Source organism: Pan troglodytes, chromosome 13 (assembly GCF_028858775.2).
Source record: "Pan troglodytes isolate AG18354 chromosome 13, NHGRI_mPanTro3-v2.0_pri, whole genome shotgun sequence".
Classification (NCBI taxonomy): domain Eukaryota; kingdom Metazoa; phylum Chordata; class Mammalia; order Primates; family Hominidae; genus Pan; species Pan troglodytes.
Genome location: NC_072411.2, coordinates 53652951 through 53673561, shown reverse-complemented (window position 1 = coordinate 53673561; position 20611 = coordinate 53652951). Strand labels below are relative to the sequence as shown.

Sequence of the window (20611 nt, the reverse complement as noted above, 5' to 3'; positions counted from 1 at the left end):
ACACACACACACACACACACACACAGAGAGAAATATCTGTCAGTGTAAATATTAGCAAGCCCATTTCCTTTCACTTTCAGTGTGCACAGGGCCACGTGCCATCATTCCAGAATCATAGAGGCTTAGGCAGAGAGTCAAGCCTCCACTCTAGTGCAAAGGGACCCCTCCCCACAAATAGGTTTTTGACCTGCCTTTGCTTAAGGGTTCCCAGTGACAAGGAGCTGATCTCATAAATCAGTCCATTCGTTCTGGAAAATTTATGAGAAAGCTTCTGATGTATTGAGTCACAACATTTCTCTCTGTAAACTCACATAGTCCTCTGAAGCTGCACAGAACAAATCTGTGCCAACCCCCAGAGATGGAGAGCAGCACCAGGGTGCCTCCCCTGCCACCTTCACCCCAGGTTCACCTTCAAATCCAATATCCCAAGCTGCGGGGCATTCCTCACATGACATAACTAGTAAAATGTGACTCTCAGAACTGAGCAAAATACTATGAGTGGGGAATGACTGATGTAGAACACACTTAACTATCGTATTTCCTCTTCTGGACATATGACCTCTATTCTGCATCCTGTGCTCCCAGGATACATTGGCAGCTGTCACTGCTGGTGCACACAGAACTTGAGACCAACTTAAACTCTAAGACATCTTATGCGGACTAAAGCTAGGTTTCTTCCATCCTGCATTTATGCGTTTGGTAATTTATCTCTGTTCAAAGATTGGCATTTATCTCTGTAATTTCTTCTTCTTAGACTGAGCCTGTGGGTATAAGCCTGTGGAGATTTTTGTGAATCTAAGATTCTGTCAGCTGATGTGTTAGTTATTTCACCTGGCTTTGTGCAACCAGCAAGGAAAATATTGTTTATTTGGCAGCATAAATCAACACACAGAGCATAATTTAGAGAATTTAGATGGAATTGCCGCCATCTTAAGTAATTATTTTGGAAGTGAGACTGTAATTTTAGTGCTTGTATAGCTAGCTTTTAATTGTCACCAAAAACTAAAAACATCAAGTCTTACTCCCCAGTCAGAAAGGACTGAATTATTAGCCAAACCTATAATATAGGTCCTGTTACAGGAAACCATGCATTACATGTGCAAGAATTTCAGGAAACAAAGGGCCCCCCCTGTGTCTAGCCAGTCAGCATTTCTGGATTTCTCAACTCTGTCTTTGCTGAAAAAGCTCAGAGATGTGTTAGTGCGGCTACTCGGCTGCCAGTCCCCGGAGGCCCAGGTGCCCTTCCCCATTTTGCCCGCAACCCCCTATTCCACCCACCCAGACTGGGATGCTGCCATGGGCGCTCCCCTCTGATGTTAAAAAGAAGAGAACTTTTTGGCTGCTTTCCTATTTTCTGTAGAATTAAACACCAACTTCTTAGAATGAGGCGTTCACAGTCCAACTCTGGGCTATTCTCAGCCCTCTCCTGTGACTCCTCCCTGGGGCCTCACCCACTTCCTTCAACACCCCTTCGCTTCCCCTCCACAGTGGTGCCTTGATTCACGTGATTTCCTCTGCACTTGATGCCACCTTAGTCTACTGAAACTCTGCTCAAAGTCTGACTCAAAGGTCACCCCATCTTCAAGAACTTCCCTGATTCTCAGTTCAGAATAAATGACTTCTTCCTGGAGCTCTTCATTGTTAGTGTGGTTTGACTTTTCAGCAGTTGCTTCCACAGGTTATCAGTCTCTCCATCAGTTCTCCCAGGAACCTTTAGGTTGAGAGGGGTCTCAACCTCATCTTTGATTCCCAAGTACCCCGCACAGTCAGAGACACAGGGTCAGGGCAGAATAAATGTGAGTTGAATTGATTGCCATGATCAACAGTTAAGCCTTTCCCTCCCACCCACATTTTACCATGCTAGAACTATGAGTTTCAGCTTAATTTTTCCTGTAATTTTTAAACTGGATTTATTGTTTTAACTAAAATTTTTTAAAACAACCTGTAATATTTATATATACTTAATTCAACATGATTTTTAAAGTAAAAAATAAAGGTGCATTGGTCTTTATGGGTATCTTTTTTTTTGTTTTGTTTTGTTTTTTGAGATGGAGTTTCACTCTTGTTGCCCAGGCTGGAGTGCATTGGCACAATCTCAGCTCACTGCAACTTCCGCCTCCCAGGTTCAAGTAATTCTCCTGCCTCAGTCTCCCAAGTAACTGGGATTGCAGGCATGCACCACCACGCCCAGCTAATTTTTTTTTTATATTTAGTAGAGATGGGGTTTCACCATGTTGGCCACGCTGGTCTCGAACTCCTGACCTCAGGTGATCCACCCGCCTCTGCCTCCCCAAGTGCTGGGATTACAGGTGTGAGCCACCGCACCTAGCCTCATTTTTGAGTCTTCACTTCAACAAACATGCAGAAGCCTTAGAACTCTCAAAAGTAAGATTATTATAGGCACTGTCTATGGAGAACTTAGTGAATTGTCTTAGTCCTCTGTCAGTTTTTAGATATAAATGTCAGCATCTGATTTTTTTTCCCCCAAATTTAGAGTCTGTACAAACTCGCTAATGAAGAAGCAAAGCAGAAAGGCTATGACTTGCGAAGCGACGCCATCCCCATCGTGGCGGCCAAGGCCTCCAGGGACATCATCAGTGACGTGAGTTGTCAATTCCATTCTGAGTATGTGATCAATCTAATGTGGCATTTTCACTGAACTAAATCTTAGAAAAGAACTTTTCCTGGACCTTTGAAAATATATCCTGATATATTTGTGTGGGATTTTTCAAAACCTCAGTTTTAAGGGAAATGAAAATCTTGATGTTTATAAGAGGGATCTGTAACCTACAGGACACAGCGTCTTCTGTGAAAACTGGTCAACCAAGAATAGAGAAAGATTCATTCATTCATATGGACCCTGTTAGAGTGAAGCTGCAGGCTTGGAGATGCTTATGTAAGAATTATCACCGGCTTATAGAAAAGCTTATAGAAGATATAACTCATAAACTTAGGTTCTGCCAGTGAGATTCAGGGCCTGGCTTTATGTAACATTTGAATAGATAGTATTTTAAAACACATGTGGCGCTTGCTATTGAAATTTGCCCTTATGAAAAGAAGGCAGTTGATCAGTACCAGAGGTGACTGCTGACCTAAGGTTACACTCTTTTTTTTTTTTTTTTTTTTTTTTGAGACAGAGTTTTGCTCTTGTTGCCCAGGCTGGAGTGCAATGGCCTGATCTCAGCTCACTGCAACCTCTGCCCCCTGGGGTCAAGCGATTCTCCTGCCTCAGCCTCCCGAGTAGCTGGGATTACAGGCACTCACCACCACGCCCATAATTTTTTGTATTTTTAGTAGAGATGGGTTTTCACCATGTTGGCCAGGCTGGTCCCAAATTCTTGACCTCAGGTGATCCACTTGCCTCAGGCTCCCAAAGTGCTGGTTTTACAAGCGTGAGGTCACACTCTTAGCAATAGCTCCTAGCCATTTAGCGTGTCTCCCAGAGTAAAACTGTCATCCTTTTCTGGTGCCTCAGGGATTCTTGAGGAACAAATGACTGCTCTAAAAATCAAGGCCCACTTGCTGTCCTTTATATTGGAATCTTATGTTAGTGACTCAACTTTATGTATGTTGGACCCTCCCAGCAAATGGACTTATACCAATAATAATAAATAATGACATAATAATAACCAAGAAGTATTGAGAACTCTTTGCTAAGAGCTTTATATGCATTGTCTCACTTACTCTTCATAATTGCCCTAGGATGTAGATATTATCATTATCCCCATTTTGTGGATTGTTTAAGCAACTTGCCTAAAATCAAACTCCTAGTGAGTGGGGGAGTTGAGACTCTGAACAATCTCATTCCTTTCCACTGTACCATATTGTCTCTTGCTGACTCACCTACACTTTCTCGGTCAGTTGTCTTTGAGACTGGAAGCATGTATTTTGGATAACTGGCTTAGATTCCAGAATGAAGGCATTGGACATGAATAATAAAAACATTGTTGGTACATGTGAGGCTAGAACCCATGACCTTATTAAGAGCATAATCTAACCAGTTGGGTTGCTATGTCAGTTTTACAAGTACAGTCCGTTTTCAAAATGATGCCAAAAGCTTGCCACTGCCATTGAATGCATGAATCTAGTAAAATAATAATAATAATAATAAATTCTCCTCTGTTGCTACTACAGGTGATCCTTACAGGAATCAGTCACTCATTTTACTGTTTTTATTTTATTTTATTTTATTTTTTTGAGATGGAGTCTTGCTCTGTCACCCAGGCTGGAGTGCAGTGGCGTAATCTTGGGTCACTGCAAGCTCTGCCTGCTGGGTTCATGCCATTCTCCTGCCTCAGCCTCCCAAGTAGCTGGGACTACAGGCGCCCGCCACCACGCCCGGCTAATTTTTTGTATTTTTAGTAGAGACGAGGTTTCACCATATTAGCCAGGATGGTCTTGATCTCCTGACCTCGTGATCCACCTGCCTTGGCCTCCCAAAGTGCTAGGATTACAGGCATGAGCCACCGTGCCCAGCCTCATTTTACTGTTTATCAAAGACACCATTCTACCAAGTGCACCCTCTTCCTGACATGCTTTTAGTGTATAGAATCCAATTCTACAGGTTCCCTGGTTCAAATGTTCTCTCCCTGACTTCCACAGGTGACCTTTTCCCCACATATGCACTTCTTGTTTTCAGAGGTATCCCTTAGTACCAGGCTGTAGGTGATTTGGGTTATACACTACAATTACAAGAATTCCATCTATTTTTCTACCTCTGTAAGGGCTTCCAGGATGAAAGCCAGGATACTGGCTTGAGTTAGTACTTGTTAACAGAAGTCAGTTGAAGTATGATGTAAGCAAGTTGATTTTGCACAGACTTGTGGCCTCTAAGGGGTTACAATAAAAACCTGATTTGTGCATTTTCATTTTAGTACAAATATAAAGATGGTTACCGCAAGCAACTTGGCCACCATATTGGAGCCCGGAACATTGAAGATGACCCCAAGATGATGTGGTCCATGCACGTAGCCAAGATCCAGAGTGACAGGGAGTACAAAAAGGACTTTGAGAAGTGGAAGACCAAGTTCAGCAGCCCAGTGGACATGCTGGGGGTGGTGCTGGCCAAGAAGTGCCAGACCTTAGTCAGTGACGTGGACTACAAGAACTACCTGCACGAGTGGACATGCCTGCCCGACCAGAGCGATGTCATCCATGCTCGGCAGGCCTATGACCTCCAGAGTGACGTGAGTACAGCATCTATAAATGGAGCTGTGCATAGAAATAATTTAAACTATGTGAAAATTATCCTTTATATACAATCCATTGACTTACTCAAGTTAAGACTGATTGGTCCATGAATAAGATTTAAATCAGAATACAATTTTATTGCTTTATTATGAATACACTAATAGACTTCATAAGAAAGTAAAATTTACAAAGTGGACTTGGTCTTATAAAAACAAAATGGGAATTAAGTAACATTAGAATTCAGGGTCCACTAGAGGGAGACATTTATTCTTTTAAGGAAGGAAGAAACGTTTTTACTTTAAAAAGAAATTACTGTGGAATTTGTTTTTGGCTTCTTTGCAAACCAAAGAATTATTGAATTCTAATGCCTACTGCAACACTAAATATTATGCTTATGAAATAAAAGAAGTCTGTGTCTGTACACTACTGGACTGTTTCACAGACACTTCCTCTTAGCCTGGCTGTCTATGGAGGAGCCACATGGTAATGACAGAGCCTACTACCTATTGGAAGCAGATACACTATCTCAAATCTGGATATGAGAGGCACATTTCCTGCACTATGTATTTTATAAACTTTGAAGGAATTAAAGCACTAGCAAGTTTTGGAGACTAAAACTAATTTGTAATAATTATACATTAATTGGTTGTTCCTAAAAACTTACAGCCTACCTGAGAAAACTCCCACGTCTGTTCTGTAGCTTCTGACATACAGAACCCTGTGTTTTGCAATTCTTTCCAAAAAGAAAGGCTTTGCCTTCACAGAAAAGATAGTTTAAAAGGGTTGATGTCACCCATATAACGACAACATTGACAGATTGCTTACCATCTGTCTATTTGTTGGGCACCTTCTCTGGATTACCTTCCTCACCCTGTGATATGACCTTCATAATGTGGGAAGTATTTGAAAGTTAAAAAGCATTCCGGAGGTATAAACTGTTATTGTTTTCATTCTTTTTTAATTTTTTTTTTTTCTGAGACAGAGTCTCCCTCTGTCGCCCAGGCTGGAGTGCAGTGGCGTGATCTCGGATTACTGCAACCTTCACCTCCCGGGTTCAAGTGATTCTCATGCTTCAGCCTCCCTGCAGCTGGAATTACAGGCTGCTGCCTCCCTGCCCCACTAATTTTTTGTATTTTTAGTGGAGATGGGGTTTCGCCATATTGGCCAGGCTGGTCTCCAACTCCTGACCTCAGGTGGTCTGCCCCCCTCAGCATCCCAAAGTGCTGGAGTTACAGGCGTGGACCCCCACACCTGTCCTGTTTTCATTCTTGCTATTGTTATTTGTGGGGCAATAACTAGTCAGCACAGGCTAATTCTAATAGTTTTTTTTTTTTTTTTGTCTAGACTACAAAATACAAGTTTTTTTATTTTCTACTTAGTTTCTGTGACAGGTGAAATCTTTCCAATGAGCCAAACAAAGATTCAAAACTATGATTGTGAAGCAGTTATGAATATTTAATGGGTATATAAAAACCTTCAGCAAAAAAAAATTTTTTAATAAAGTGAGAAAAATATGACAATATGATTTTATATAGGTGTCTGTGCTTCCATCCTGAGGACTTGGTGAAGAAGAGACTGGGGCCCTCCACAATGAAATTGTCCATTTAATAAATAAATAATTAAATTTTATTGCCCTGAATCTTGGACAGAGTTACAGCTGTTGAAGATCTCAGGGCTTCAGGGGTTCTACAGCACTATTATATTTTAACTGTGTTTTTAAAGGCATTACAGATATTTTGAAATGTATAGAAGAATACATCGCAGGGAATAAGAATCCAAAACAATCCAACCACTAGAAAAACCCACTCTTATTCATGTAATTTATCTACCCACATTGTTTTATGTGCTACTTTAAAATTTCATATTGTATTAATGACATTTCTACATGTCATAAATATTCTTCAACAGTGAAGCTTTTAATGGCTTCAGAGTGTTCCATTTGCCTAGGCCTAAAATTGATTCACTAAGGGCCTGATGTTGGGCACGGGTGTGGTTTCTGTCACTCTGGGTTGGTATTCTTCCCTGCATAGGGATGTTATAATTGTGATAATGTTCACTGAACCAACTGACAGAAGATATTACTTGGGATCACTCCTCTCCTAATAACCTGAAATGTTTGATAACTTTTTATTATGGCTAGGAGATATTTCTGGGTCATTTTTGAGCATAATTCTTTTAGTTTGCCTTATACAACGAGCTTGTTTTCTACGAATAGAAAACAGAATTGCACTTTATTACTGATTCTATTTGCATATTTACCCTAAATATTGTGGTCTTGATGAAGAGTTTTTGACTTTTTTCCTCTGCTCAGAATATTTACAAGTCAGATCTCCAGTGGCTGAGAGGCATTGGCTGGGTCCCCATTGGGTCTATGGATGTGGTCAAGTGCAAGAGAGCTACCGAAATACTGAGTGATAACATCTACCGCCAGCCTCCGGACAAGCTGAAATTTACCAGTGTGACTGATTCTCTAGAGCAGGTGCTGGCCAAGAACAATGCTCTCAACATGAATAAGGTGAGTCCTAGCTGCCTTAAGCTTCTCCAAGATGCCAGAAGATGTTATTATACTTTAATGACTAATGGAGTCTAAATTATCTATGAAGGCGTGGGGTCGCATTTTTACCTTTTAAATTACATGCTTGAAATCCTCTAAATAATTTTGATTATTCCAAGTTTCAATCTTGATAACTGGTAATAAGACTCACACTTCCAGTAGAATACTTTATATTCAAGTCTGGCTTATTTTTCCTAATTAGGTCAGTAATAACAGTTATAAATGAACTTTTTGTCATTTCTATTTCAAATGATTTTTAGTCAGCATCTTATCTTCTTTTATAGCGTTTATACACAGAGGCCTGGGACAAAGACAAGACTCAAATTCACATAATGCCTGATACACCAGAGATTATGTTGGCAAGGCAGAACAAAATCAACTACAGTGAGGTAGGAGCAAAAATCTGTGGTGCTATGTTGTGGTGGTGGTGTCTATACTTAGTTTTGTGGAGATTCTTGGGCCTCAGCTGTCATGGTGCATGTGGCTCTTTCATTTAACACTCCACCCATCCAACCTTTCATCTCTGGGTTAAATATTACATTTTATGGGATTCCACTGGCAAACTGAAGTCACAATGTCTTTTCTGTTCGTGGTGATTTCCAGTGTGAGTCAGTGGTACTGAGTAGTATTTTAGACACTTCAGAGGATTGTCAGATAAAATACTGGCCCATTATTTCTGCCAAAATATGCATGCCCACTAATTCCATCCCTACCAATTAGATACATCAGTAAATCACTGCACCTTTCCAGGGCAGAGAGAGTAAAGGGGCAGAAAAGGCCTCAGTTAAAATAACTGAGCTTTGTCTATAGAAAGAAAACCTTAGGCATAAGGAAGAAGTGTTCTCTATCAACAACATTGATTACTGACTTTTTTAAAAGTAAAATGCAATTTTATAGACACGTGGTTTATTAATATGATACAACCAAAATTTAGAAAGTTGTGATTATGGTTGTTAACTATATTTTGTTATATTTTAATTTTTCTTATTTGTCTTTTAAACATTATAAAATATGATTGTCATACAAATTGTAGGTAATAAAAATGAATAAAAATATATTTTTATACGTATAGATAGATATTAAACATTGTTCTACCATTTTTTTTCACTTAGTGGTATGTTTGGATTGCTGCTTTGCTCATCAATCTGTATTACTAGATTGTATTGATCTATGCTGATATGTATATCATATTGATCTATGTATAGCATATTAATCTATAATGATATATAATAGGTTAATATATCACTATATATTAATGTTCATTGATATATCCCATTTATTTCTAACGCTGTATAGTATTTTTGGTAGAATATAATTTATTTGTTTTCCACTATTGCCAGAAACTTGAATTGTCTCCAGTTCCTATCCTTTTTTAAATTTTAGGATACAAGTCACTTAATAATCTCTGAATTGTTGATGTCAAACCTTTTGCTTTAACTCTTTGCCTTTCTTTTCATAGACTCTATACAAACTTGCCAATGAAGAAGCAAAAAAGAAAGGCTACGACTTGCGAAGTGACGCCATCCCCATCGTGGCTGCCAAGGCCTCCAGGGACATTATCAGTGATGTGAGTAGCAACACCCTAGATATTTACATGGATGGATGAAGTGGGGAGGCAGGATTATTACTATTATAACATTTGGGGGCCAGTTTAAGCACATTTATTGGCTTGTTTTTCTAAATCAAATTCAAATTCAAAGTTTTTCATTTGAAAAAACTCATATTTTAAGCTTCGGAAGACTTCAGTATCTATGTCCCAGGTAGGAAGGGGGTAACCTAAACCAGTATACTTCAATCCAGTATAAAATTGGATGTGATTCTATAATTTTTCATATCTACAATTATGAGAAATTCATCTCCATATTTTGAGCATGGAGCCTCACAGAAAATAGAAAATGGCAAAAGAGGTGTTAAAAAATAACTTAGTTACATGTATTGGTTCGATATCAGAAGAAGAGCTGATAGAACCAAGTCTAGGAAAATCCACCTTTCCCCAAATCTGCTCTGTGTTTTTGCCAACTCATTTTTTTTTTGGAAAATTATCTTAAATGCTTCCTTTTGAGTTCTTTTAAAATGAAAACAGAAAGACAAAGACGAGGAAAACAAGAAAATGGTGAACCTAATTTCTCCTCCTGCCATCTCTGAAAGAGGTGGGTTCTTTGGTGGAAAATTCAGACTTCTTCTTCTTCTTCTTTTCTTTTGTTTTTGTTTGTTTGTTTGTTTGTTTGAGACAGAGTCTCAGAGTCTCACTCTTGTTGCCCAGGCTAGAGTGCAATGGTGTGATCTTGGCTCTCTGCAACCTCCGCCTCCCGGGTTCAAGTGATTCTCCTGCCTCAGCCTCCCAAGTAACTGGGATTACAGGCACCAGCCACCACACTTGGCTAATTTTTTTTTAGTATTTAGTATTTTTTGTATTTTTAGTAGAGACAGGGTTGCACCATGTTGGCTGGGCTGGTCTCAAACTCCTGACCTCAGGCGATCCGCCTCCCTTGGCTTCCCAAAGTGCTGGGATTACAGGCATAAGCCACTATGCCCAGCTGAAAATTCGGACTTCTGTAAATATTTGTTGGGATTGGTGTGGTCTGTTGTCTGAAATAGGGAGAAAATATCCAGTTTGCCCTTACCACCACCAACAACAAAATGCTTTTTTGTAGATACATATTCCATTTTTCACTTGAGGAATCCCAAACAAACCTCAGTCAAATTTGATCTCCAACAGAGCAGGGCTTGTAGTATGGGAATGTAATCCAGACCACTTCAGGGAGTCAAGTGCCCCAGCAGAGCTGGATTTGGGAAGGAGTGTGGGTGTGTTGGATGGAGGGATAAAATGGTATCTGTGGACTCATGAATAGCAGTCTCAAAATCATATGTAAAATTTCTGGGTTAGTGATTTCATGGGCCCAAGATGAAGAAATGGCAGTACACAGTACCGAATGATCTTCCGGAAAGTGTTGCTTCCTTTATTTTCAGAAACTTAACGTCTACAAGCCATAGGACCATGTAGTTTGGCCTGTCTTCCCACTGGACTATTCCCATTAGACTGTTGCTGTTAGACTATTTATGAGACTTCGCATTAGACTACTGCCCATTAGATTAGTGCTGTAGAGTCTAATAAGAATTTAGGATGAGGAGATAAACTGATATGCAGATTCTTTCATTATTCTGCAAGAATTAGCAATTTTAAAATAATAAAGTTTTAAATTAATGAGGCTTCTAAGCCTTTCTATTCATTTTTATTTTTGAAATGACCACCTTTATTTCAGTACAAATACAAAGATGGTTACCGCAAGCAGCTCGGCCACCACATTGGAGCCCGGAACATTGAAGATGACCCCAAGATGATGTGGTCCATGCATGTGGCCAAGATCCAGAGTGACAGGGAGTATAAGAAGGACTTTGAGAAGTGGAAGACCAAGTTCAGCAGCCCAGTGGACATGCTGGGAGTGGTGTTAGCCAAGAAGTGCCAGACCTTAGTCAGCGATGTGGACTACAAGAACTACCTGCACGAGTGGACGTGCCTGCCCGACCAGAATGATGTCATCCATGCTCGGCAGGCCTATGACCTCCAGAGCGATGTGAGTAATTAAGATCCATGGTAACTGTGCTCATAATAGTAATTCATAGAAATACTGAGACAGTGGTCTAGCATTAGGTAGAACCTTCAGAAGGGATGACATTTCTTCTCTCTGCTCATTTTTTAGGCAACTCTTCCCCTTACTTTTTTTGGAGAGAAAGAAAGTAATACCTGAGACTGTGTTCAATTTGGCCTTCATATATTGAAGAACGTATACATGAAATTTGACTATCCAAGCTTTCTAGTGTTATTTTATTATTTTTGAAATCATGTTAAAACAACTTCAGTAATACTCGCTTTTGTGTTTAATCTCTCCAGAACATTTACAAATCTGATCTCCAGTGGCTGAGAGGCATTGGCTGGGTCCCCACTGGGTCTATGGATGTGGTCAAGTGCAAGAGAGCTGCTGAAATACTGAGTGATAACATCTACCGCCAGCCTCCGGACAAGCTGAAATTTACCAGTGTGACTGACTCTCTAGAGCAGGTGCTGGCCAAGAACAATGCTCTCAATATGAACAAGGTGAGCCCCCAATTTGTAGGAAAATAAGACAGGGCTATATATCATTTAAGATACCTATTGTTAATTAAGTTAGTCTCTTTTTTAAATCCAATTAAATTGCTATCCAATGTATAGTGATTCAGTTGAATTCTCTATTCTGTTAGATAACAATATATGGGAGCATTTCTGCTTTGACATCTCTTGTGAAATAGCCAGAGTTAAGAATGGCACAGCTCTTTGGGAGGCCAAGGCAGGCGGATCATGAGGTCAGGAGATCGAGACCACGGTGAAACCCTGTCTCTACTAAAAATACAAAAAATTAGCCGGGCATGGTGGCAGACGCCTGTAGTCCCAGCTACTCAAGAGGCTGAGGCAGGAGAATGGTGTGAACCTGGGAGGCAGAGCTCGTAGTGAGCTGAGATCGCGCCACTGCACTCCAGCCTGGGCGACAGAGCGAGATTCCGTCTCAAAAAAAAAAAAAAAAGAATGGGACAGCTATTTTGGGTTCAAATTGTTTGAAGTCTATAAGAGTTAGTTAGATATGATTTGGTATGGTTTCTTTCTTGCTGAGTACTTATTTAGGTAAGCGCAGAGCAAACAAGAAAGATGCAAGCCGGGCATGGTGTCTCACACCTGTAATCTCAACACTTTTGGGAGGCTGAGGTGGGCAGATCACTTGAGCTCAGCAGTTTGAGATTAGCCTGGGCAGCATGTTGAAACCCTGTCTCTACAAAAAATACAAAAGTTAGCCGGGTGTGGTGACACGCACCTCTAGTCTTAGGTACTTGGGAGGCTGGGGTGGGAGGATCACCTGAGCCTGGAGAGGTTGAGGCTGCAGTGAGCTGTGACTGTACCACTACATTCCAGCCTGGGCAAGAGAGTGAAACTCTGTCTCATAAAAAAAAAAAAAAAAAGAAAGATGCAAATCTTCATAACATTTATCAAAAAGAAATCTAGAGATAGCACATACAGGTACATTTGCAGCTAATAAACTAACAACAAACAGCATCAAACAAATAAAATCATGGGAAGGATTTGTTAATATAGTCATAGTACAGATATGGATGTGAATATATGCTTGGGAAATACTTGCTTTTTATTTAATTGGGGTGGGAGTGACCTGGTTACCAAACACACACACGTGGGTGTGTATATGTGTGTGTGTGTTTGATTATATGTATACATATTTTTTTCTTTTCATATCTTAGTATACATTTATATTTTGTTACAATAAATGTCTTGTAAAATCAAAGAGGTTGAAAAGAATATTAACATACATGGAACAGACAGCAAGAAAGCTGGCTCTCAACTTTGTCATGGTGTCTTAATTGAAAACTCCTGTTTACAACAAACTGTTTTTCTAATTCATTAACCTTTTTATCCTTCACAGCGCTTATACACAGAAGCCTGGGACAAAGACAAGACCCAAGTCCATATTATGCCTGATACACCTGAAATCATGTTGGCAAGACAAAATAAAATAAATTATAGTGAGGTAAGATCATTTGTTTTATTTCTTTGGTCTGGCCACATTGATTGTTGCTGACGTAGGAATGTGAGAATTACGAAATTAATCCTCATGTAAGCCAGTTAGCTTAGTTGGCTTTTTATGCCATTTACCCTACCTTGAATATACATATTATTGTATTAAAAAATAGGCAGATAGAAAGGTAGATAGATTAGACAGACAGATAGACAGACACAAAAATATCTTCATTTCAGGAGGGAAAAAATATCTCAAGTCAACTATTAATGACTAAAACATAATTTTCATTAAAAATAATTCTTGCTATTCATCAAATTAGTACTTGCTTCAAAATTTGTGTGGCAAGTTTATTTTCTTCAATTACCTCATCTGTAAAATAGGATTAAAATGCTTACCTTAAAGAATTTTTAAAGAATGACTAAATGAGGTAAAATATTTAACATGCCCAGTGTGAAGCCTGGTGCAAAGTATTTGTTTAATAAACTTTAATGTCTCTCCTTTATGCTCAAGTCACCATGAAAATTAGATGTATTTAATGTGCTCAAAATAACTTGAGCTTTATTTACAAGAACTGAAATGAGAATTCTTAAATTCACCCATTTCAAATTGCCTGAGAACAATAAAATACATTCTTTTATGAACTATCTTCAGCCTTGCTAAACTTGTCATTGCATATCTTTGCAGTCCAGAAATACTGCTGCATAAATAGCGTCTTGCTCAATTGTTCTTGCCAAAGACAAAAATTTATATGGTTGATTCAAGAAGGATACTAATTTTTTAAACATGTCTATGTGTCTTCATTTTTTTTTAGAAAAAAAGGAAGGCAGAGTTGTCTTCAGTTTGAGAGCACTGAAAAATTTAAGTACTAATTTTTAAGATGACCAAATTTATTACTTTACCCATAATAATTACTTTTGCCTATAATAATGTAGCCTTAAAAAATGGAGAGGGTATGATTTCACTTTCTCCAGCATTATAAAACAGACCAAAGGACAAGCCTGATTATAGATATTTGATTGGCCTTGGCTTCAGTCACTTTTGAATGGGCCATTTTCTCTTGGCCACAGAGCTTCTCAGTTGGATTATCTTCTCCCAGGAGGTTTATTTTATCCAAGGCAGATGAAGTTAGTTTCTATTCCAGATTATAATGAAGCTCTTAATCCTCTCTCATTTGTTTACATTAGGGGAACTGAAGTAGATTTTTTTTTCAGACTGCTGCAAGGATATTGGGCTATTTTTTAATTCTAAAATTTTCAGCTGGATTTACTTTCTTTAAAATTGCATGATCATGCATTGAAGGCTTTGACTTCACCACAGTGCAATATATTAATGTAGCAAAATTGCACTCATCCCCCATGAATACATACAAATAAATAAAAATAAAATTGCATAATGATGTTGATTCTCTGAGGAATCTAAGATCACATTTCAGAATGGCCCACTAGAATTTCTTCTCAACCCATTGCCCGTGGTTCCTTCATTGCATAAATGTAAAACAAAACAAACACATCTGTTTTTTTCCTCTTAAATTCTCATTTACTTATTTTAGTTTTCTTAAGTAACAAGCTTTAAAATACATCCCTGATGATAGCTAAAAGTGTTCTCTCCTTTGAAGCACTGCATCTTTTTTAAATGCTGAAAGAATTAAAGAACTCTATTTTTTTGGCCTGAAGCCATGAGATGATTGAAGCACATTTTTTCCCACTTATACCATTTTAAAAATATGAACATTTATTCTTAAAGAAAAAACATAATAAATAAAGTATTTGACCTTCCAGTTTCAAAAGAAACATTCCTAGAAATTTTGAAGAAAAACAGATTCCCTCTGGAATTTATCTCAAAGATATTAAATTGATTCTTATTTTTACTTTAGCTTTTTCTTATAAAATCTCATCTTGAAAAGACTATAAACTGACACATCTTAATAATCCACTTTATAAACATAATAGTGACCCTGTAAGAGTCTTAAGTCATTAAAAATATTAAAAAATATTAAATGCATCTGTAGCATATTTAAAATCCAGATACTAGTCCAGTATCCTTAATTCAATCTAATTTGAGAATGAGGCATAAAAATGAAGTTTAATTATTTGTATCACACTTTTTAGGGATTTTCCTTATGTTTAAGATTTTGTCTTTACACAGGCTCAGCAATGAAAAGTACACTGAACAGTATAAAGTAGAGGGATGATAAAGCTTTATAGAACTGTAAATCTTTGTAGTTTTTCCCTTAAAGCCATACATTATTTCTAAATTCTTTTCCAGAACTATCTACTGGTACTGTGTCTGCTTTATCTAACTCAATAAACCTCTTAAAAGAGGAAAGGGGGAAAGTGAAATTAAAGATTAAATTGTTCAATCATAGATTGATCTAAAGGCTGTATTTGGATATAGATGAGCTGCTTTCAAACCTCAGCTACCTACCATACTTGAGGTTACACAAAGGCTTTCCAAGGGGTAAACTGGCATGGATCGTTTTAAGTAAATCAGTTAACGTAGCTTCAACTTCCATACATACACTCTTCTAAATTATCTGCCCAAGAATGCCCCTACAGCTTGAGTGGCATCCCACTTCTTTCATAATCACTCTTCTCTCATGCTAAAACAAAAAAGGCATGGTTTAAAGGTGAAGAAACAAACTAGAGAACTAAATGCTACTCATTCTCTTGAACTGAATTCTGGATAGAAAAGCAACATTGCTATAAAGGAAATTATTGGGACATTTGATGAAATTTGAATATTCACTGTATATTTGATAGTAAAAGAGAATAATACTAGACAATAATACTGTATCAATATTAAATTTCCTGAGTCTGATACATATACTGTCGTTATATAAAAATATCTTTATTCTTAGGAGATACATGGTAAAGTATTCAAGGATGAAGGCCATGATGTGTACAATTTTCTCTTAATCAGTTCAACAATTGAAAATAATAATAATAAGTAAAATGAAGAAATACACAAACACATAAAGAGAGAGCTAGAGAAAGCAAATATGGCAAAAATGTTAATAAATTGGATAGTTGGTATTCATTGTAGCATTCTTGCAATTTTCTGTAAGTTTGAAGTTTTGCAAAAGGTGGAAAGTATACATTTTAAAATATTAAAACATACATTAAAATATTTGACTAACTGTGATAATATAAAGATTTCATTTTTTAAAGAAAAATAGTCATATTCATCCTAGTAGTTACTATGATGCATGTCTGAAAGTATTAAAACGAAACTTTACCAAACATGGCTGGGTGCAGTGGCTCATGCCTGAAATCCCAGCAATTTGGGAGGCTGAGGCAGGAGGGATCACTTGAGTTCAAGAGTTTGAGATCAGCAACACCCATCTCTACTAAAGAATACAAAAATTAGCTGGGCATGGTGGCACACACCTGTAATCCCAGCTACTTGGGTGGCTGAGGCACGAGAATCGCTTGAACCTGGGAGGCAGTGAGCCGAGATTGTGCCACTGCACTCCAGCCTGGGCGACAGAGTGAGACTGTCTCAAAAAACAAAAAATAACAATAAAAAAGACCCCCCAAAACTCTACCAGACAACTTAATTCATTATTGCCCATCAAAACTTTGTAATCAAACCACCATGAGATCCTATAAGTCTCATTAAGAGATCCAATAAATTTTTACTTTTTATGTTTAAAAATTATTATCAAACTGTATATTTATCTTGTTTTGATTTATTGAATACCGATGTTGGCAATTACTTAAAATTTTTCATTAAGAGGATACAGAATCAGTCAAAATTTTTATCACTGGTTCACAGAAAGGGCTAAAAGCCATTGGTATATATGATTTGTTTAATGCGTGGTTCTCAAATGACACTTCCATGGAACATTTGTGTTTTGTCTTCTGTGCATGTCTGTCCTGCCACAGAAATTGAACAGTGGTGGTGCTTTCTCAATTCACAGAAGAAGTTAATAAATAGAATTTTATCAGTTTTGCAGTTTTGACTCCTAAATCTTTGGTACCTGCTACCCTCATGTCCGCGAACAACTTGCAGCAGTTGATGAAATAATAGGGAGCAAATCATCATTAACAGAGAGATTCAGAAAGAATGACACATCTTTAGTTCAGCACTAAATTTGATTATGGACACATCCTCCTAGTGGTAGTATTATTATATGTTATTATATGATACTGTTCTCTGCTAGTAAAGATGTTCCCAATTCAAATTTGGAGTTAAATAAATCAACATTTCTTGATTGTTTCATGAAAAGGGCAAATGGTGAACAATCTAAACACATTAAGAGGTGTTCATTTAATGTATAACGTGTAAAAGATTTGTGCAAAGAGAGGTTGTGATGTTAAAACTTGCTGAATGTGAAATTTTCATTTAAATAAATATCCAAGGGTAAACAGAAAGTAAAAGAAAGAGTTCTTTTTCTGATTTAAGGCTGAACATACTCATGTAGTTTTGCATCCAAAAGTGGTTTTCTTTTGGCAGAAAATATACTTTTTGAGTGAATGTGAATTCTATATTTAAAAGCTACTCCTTCTTTCCTCAGAGCCTCTATCGTCAGGCCATGGAAGAAGCCAAGAAAGAAGGCTATGACTTGAGAAGTGATGCCATTCCCATTGTGGCTGCCAAGGCCTCTCGGGATATTGCCAGTGATGTAAGAGCTGATCAAGTCCTAACATTTCTTACCATCATGCCAGCCACACAGAATACAGCTGGATGTCTCTTTGGTCATCATCCACCTTAACTCCCTTCAGTGCATAGGCAAATATACTGAGGCTTGAGATACAGATAACTTGCCCAAGATCACAAGCATCACAGAGGCATAGCCTAGACTGGAATGTGGCTCATTTGACTCCTTATTTTTGGTCTTTGCTCAATAGGAGTGAGTGCCTCGATTAAAGCTAGATGTGTGTATGCTGAGCTACTCACAAAACCTCAGGAACTTCCTTGGAACACACTCAAGGCAAAGATGCCAGAAAAGAAGCAGGCTTAACTGAGTTTGCCCCATCACTTGAAAATGAACATGGAAAGACAAAGTCTTCTTTCTATGTGGTGCACAGAACCAATATTTCTTTACCCTAAAAATGAAAACATCAGATCCCTGGACATCTTAAAAATTAATCCAAGAGTAGTAAAATTGTTCATTTTTATAGGTTTTTAAATGTTTAAATTCTGGTTAAATATATATATATATGTATATATACACATACATATATATATAATAAAATTTACCATCTTAACCATTTTCAAGTATACTGTTTGGTGGGGTTCAGTATATTCATATTATTGTACAACAGATTTCCAGAATTTTCATCTTGTGAAACTTAAACTCTCTACCTATTAAATAACAGAAATTGTCCATTTAAAAACTATTCCTCCCAAATCAATTGTGAAGAGGAAATTACTTCTCAGACTATGCTAGAAAATTTTAATGATCCATGTAAACATACGCCCCAGGTGTGTTCTTAAATAGGCTCACTCACATGATGGATTTCTGAGACACCGTCATGGTTTATTACTGTAATTGGACTCTTCATTTCAGTATTCACTTTTTATCATTTTTTGCCAACATATGATTCTCTAGCATATATAAAGGAACCATTGTGGGGTTATTCTGTGGACATGTGCCAATGAGCACAACAGTCCAATATGTGGCGTTACAGCAGCATGACCAGTGAAACTCCTCTGTTGCCTTAAAGATTTCATAGAAAGCACCACCACAGAAAGAACAACAGGGAATAGCCCTTTGTGCTTCCTTTTTACTGGATTCTCTCTTTCAGTACAAATACAAAGAAGCATATCGTAAACAGTTGGGTCACCACATTGGCGCCCGAGCAGTACACGATGACCCCAAGATAATGTGGTCCCTCCACATTGCCAAAGTGCAGAGTGACCGTGAGTACAAGAAAGATTTTGAGAAATACAAGACAAGGTACAGCAGCCCAGTGGACATGCTTGGTATCGTTTTGGCCAAGAAGTGTCAGACCTTGGTCAGCGATGTGGACTATAAACATCCTCTGCATGAATGGATCTGCCTGCCCGACCAGAATGACATCATTCATGCACGGAAAGCCTATGACCTCCAGAGTGACGTAAGTTTCCTTGATGTTAGCTCTGCATGTTAAAAGCGGATCTGAAACGTGTCTGTGAGTTCTGACTAGTGCCAATGAACTGCAATTTGTTTGTATATTTCAAACAATTTACAGTTAAATGTCTGAAAGGAGTTTCCCATTGGAGGTACTACAATTTGTTTTCTTCTCCAAAAGTTCTCTGTAGGAGAGGAAACAAAGTAAATATTATCAGTTCTAAACAGGTATAAATCTTCCTAGGGATTCAGGCTTCCTTTGTTTGAATCAGATGAAACTTAGCCCTTAAAAATATATCACTGCAAACTTTTGGCTAAGGAAGTAAAAAAATGTGTGTGTTTGTTGGCAGAGGGCAGTAGGGAGATAGAGGGAAAGCATATTATGCTAAATTACTTTAATTTACATTTTATACTTACTGATGGGAAAATTCTATCATTCTTATGTTTTTCGAAACCAGTCATCTAATACTTATCAACATTCAGCATGTCCTGTTGAGAGTAAAATAAAATGAATAATTAAGGAAATACCAAACATATCTCTGTAACATCACATTTCCTTTATACACTTGAAGTTTTGTGATTTTTGAAGATGGAAATAAAAGTGAGAATTTTTTGACTGCAGTACTCACACACCATCAGTCTCAGTGTGTGGTTTTATTTGGAGCTATTAGACTACATTTTCCAAGGCTAAAAAAGCATGCTTCTGTGTAAAAATCTTGTAATACTATCATAGGCAGGACCATGTCTTTTACTTTAAAAGAAGATCTTTTATCATTCTTGCTGTACTCCTCTGTACCAAAAAAACGCTCAGAAAAAAAAAAATACGCTTAGGATTCAATAATGTGTGTGAGTGAGTGAATGACCATGCTAGGAACCTTAACTATTCATCGGTATTTTTGTGTTTCTTTAGGATAACCCGTTTTGTAACTATGAATCTGAAACACTAATTAATAAATCTGTTTCTTATCTGTTGATCTGCAGAATTTGTATAAGTCAGACCTTGAATGGATGAAAGGCATTGGCTGGGTTCCGATTGATTCCTTGGAAGTTGTTAGGGCCAAGAGAGCTGGAGAATTACTTAGTGATACTATCTACCGTCAGCGTCCAGAAACGCTGAAATTTACCAGTATAACGGACAGTCCGGAGCAGGTGCTGGCAAAAAACAATGCTTTAAACATGAATAAGGTGAGTCTTCAATCCTCACTGTTAGATACCGAAAGTTACCACAGAACAATTTAAAAATTCTGATAC

At 37.9% G+C, this 20611-nt stretch overlaps 1 protein-coding gene across 21 annotated transcripts in view; it reads left to right on the top strand.

Annotated features, from left to right (window-relative positions):
* The window catches only part of NEB (nebulin), a 244262-nt gene that overhangs the window by 90567 nt on the left and 133084 nt on the right, over positions 1-20611 (top strand). For all 21 annotated transcript variants that reach the window (XM_054679823.2, XM_054679822.2, XM_063791165.1 and 18 more), the window contains 11 exons: positions 2495-2602; positions 4875-5186; positions 7502-7705; positions 8029-8133; positions 9204-9311; positions 11008-11319; positions 11637-11840; positions 13210-13314; positions 17822-17929; positions 19056-19367; positions 20342-20545. In XM_054679823.2, the coding sequence (XP_054535798.1) occupies positions 2495-2602; positions 4875-5186; positions 7502-7705; positions 8029-8133; positions 9204-9311; positions 11008-11319; positions 11637-11840; positions 13210-13314; positions 17822-17929; positions 19056-19367; positions 20342-20545 (2082 nt within the window). The remainder of the gene's footprint in view (positions 1-2494; positions 2603-4874; positions 5187-7501; positions 7706-8028; positions 8134-9203; positions 9312-11007; positions 11320-11636; positions 11841-13209; positions 13315-17821; positions 17930-19055; positions 19368-20341; positions 20546-20611) is intronic.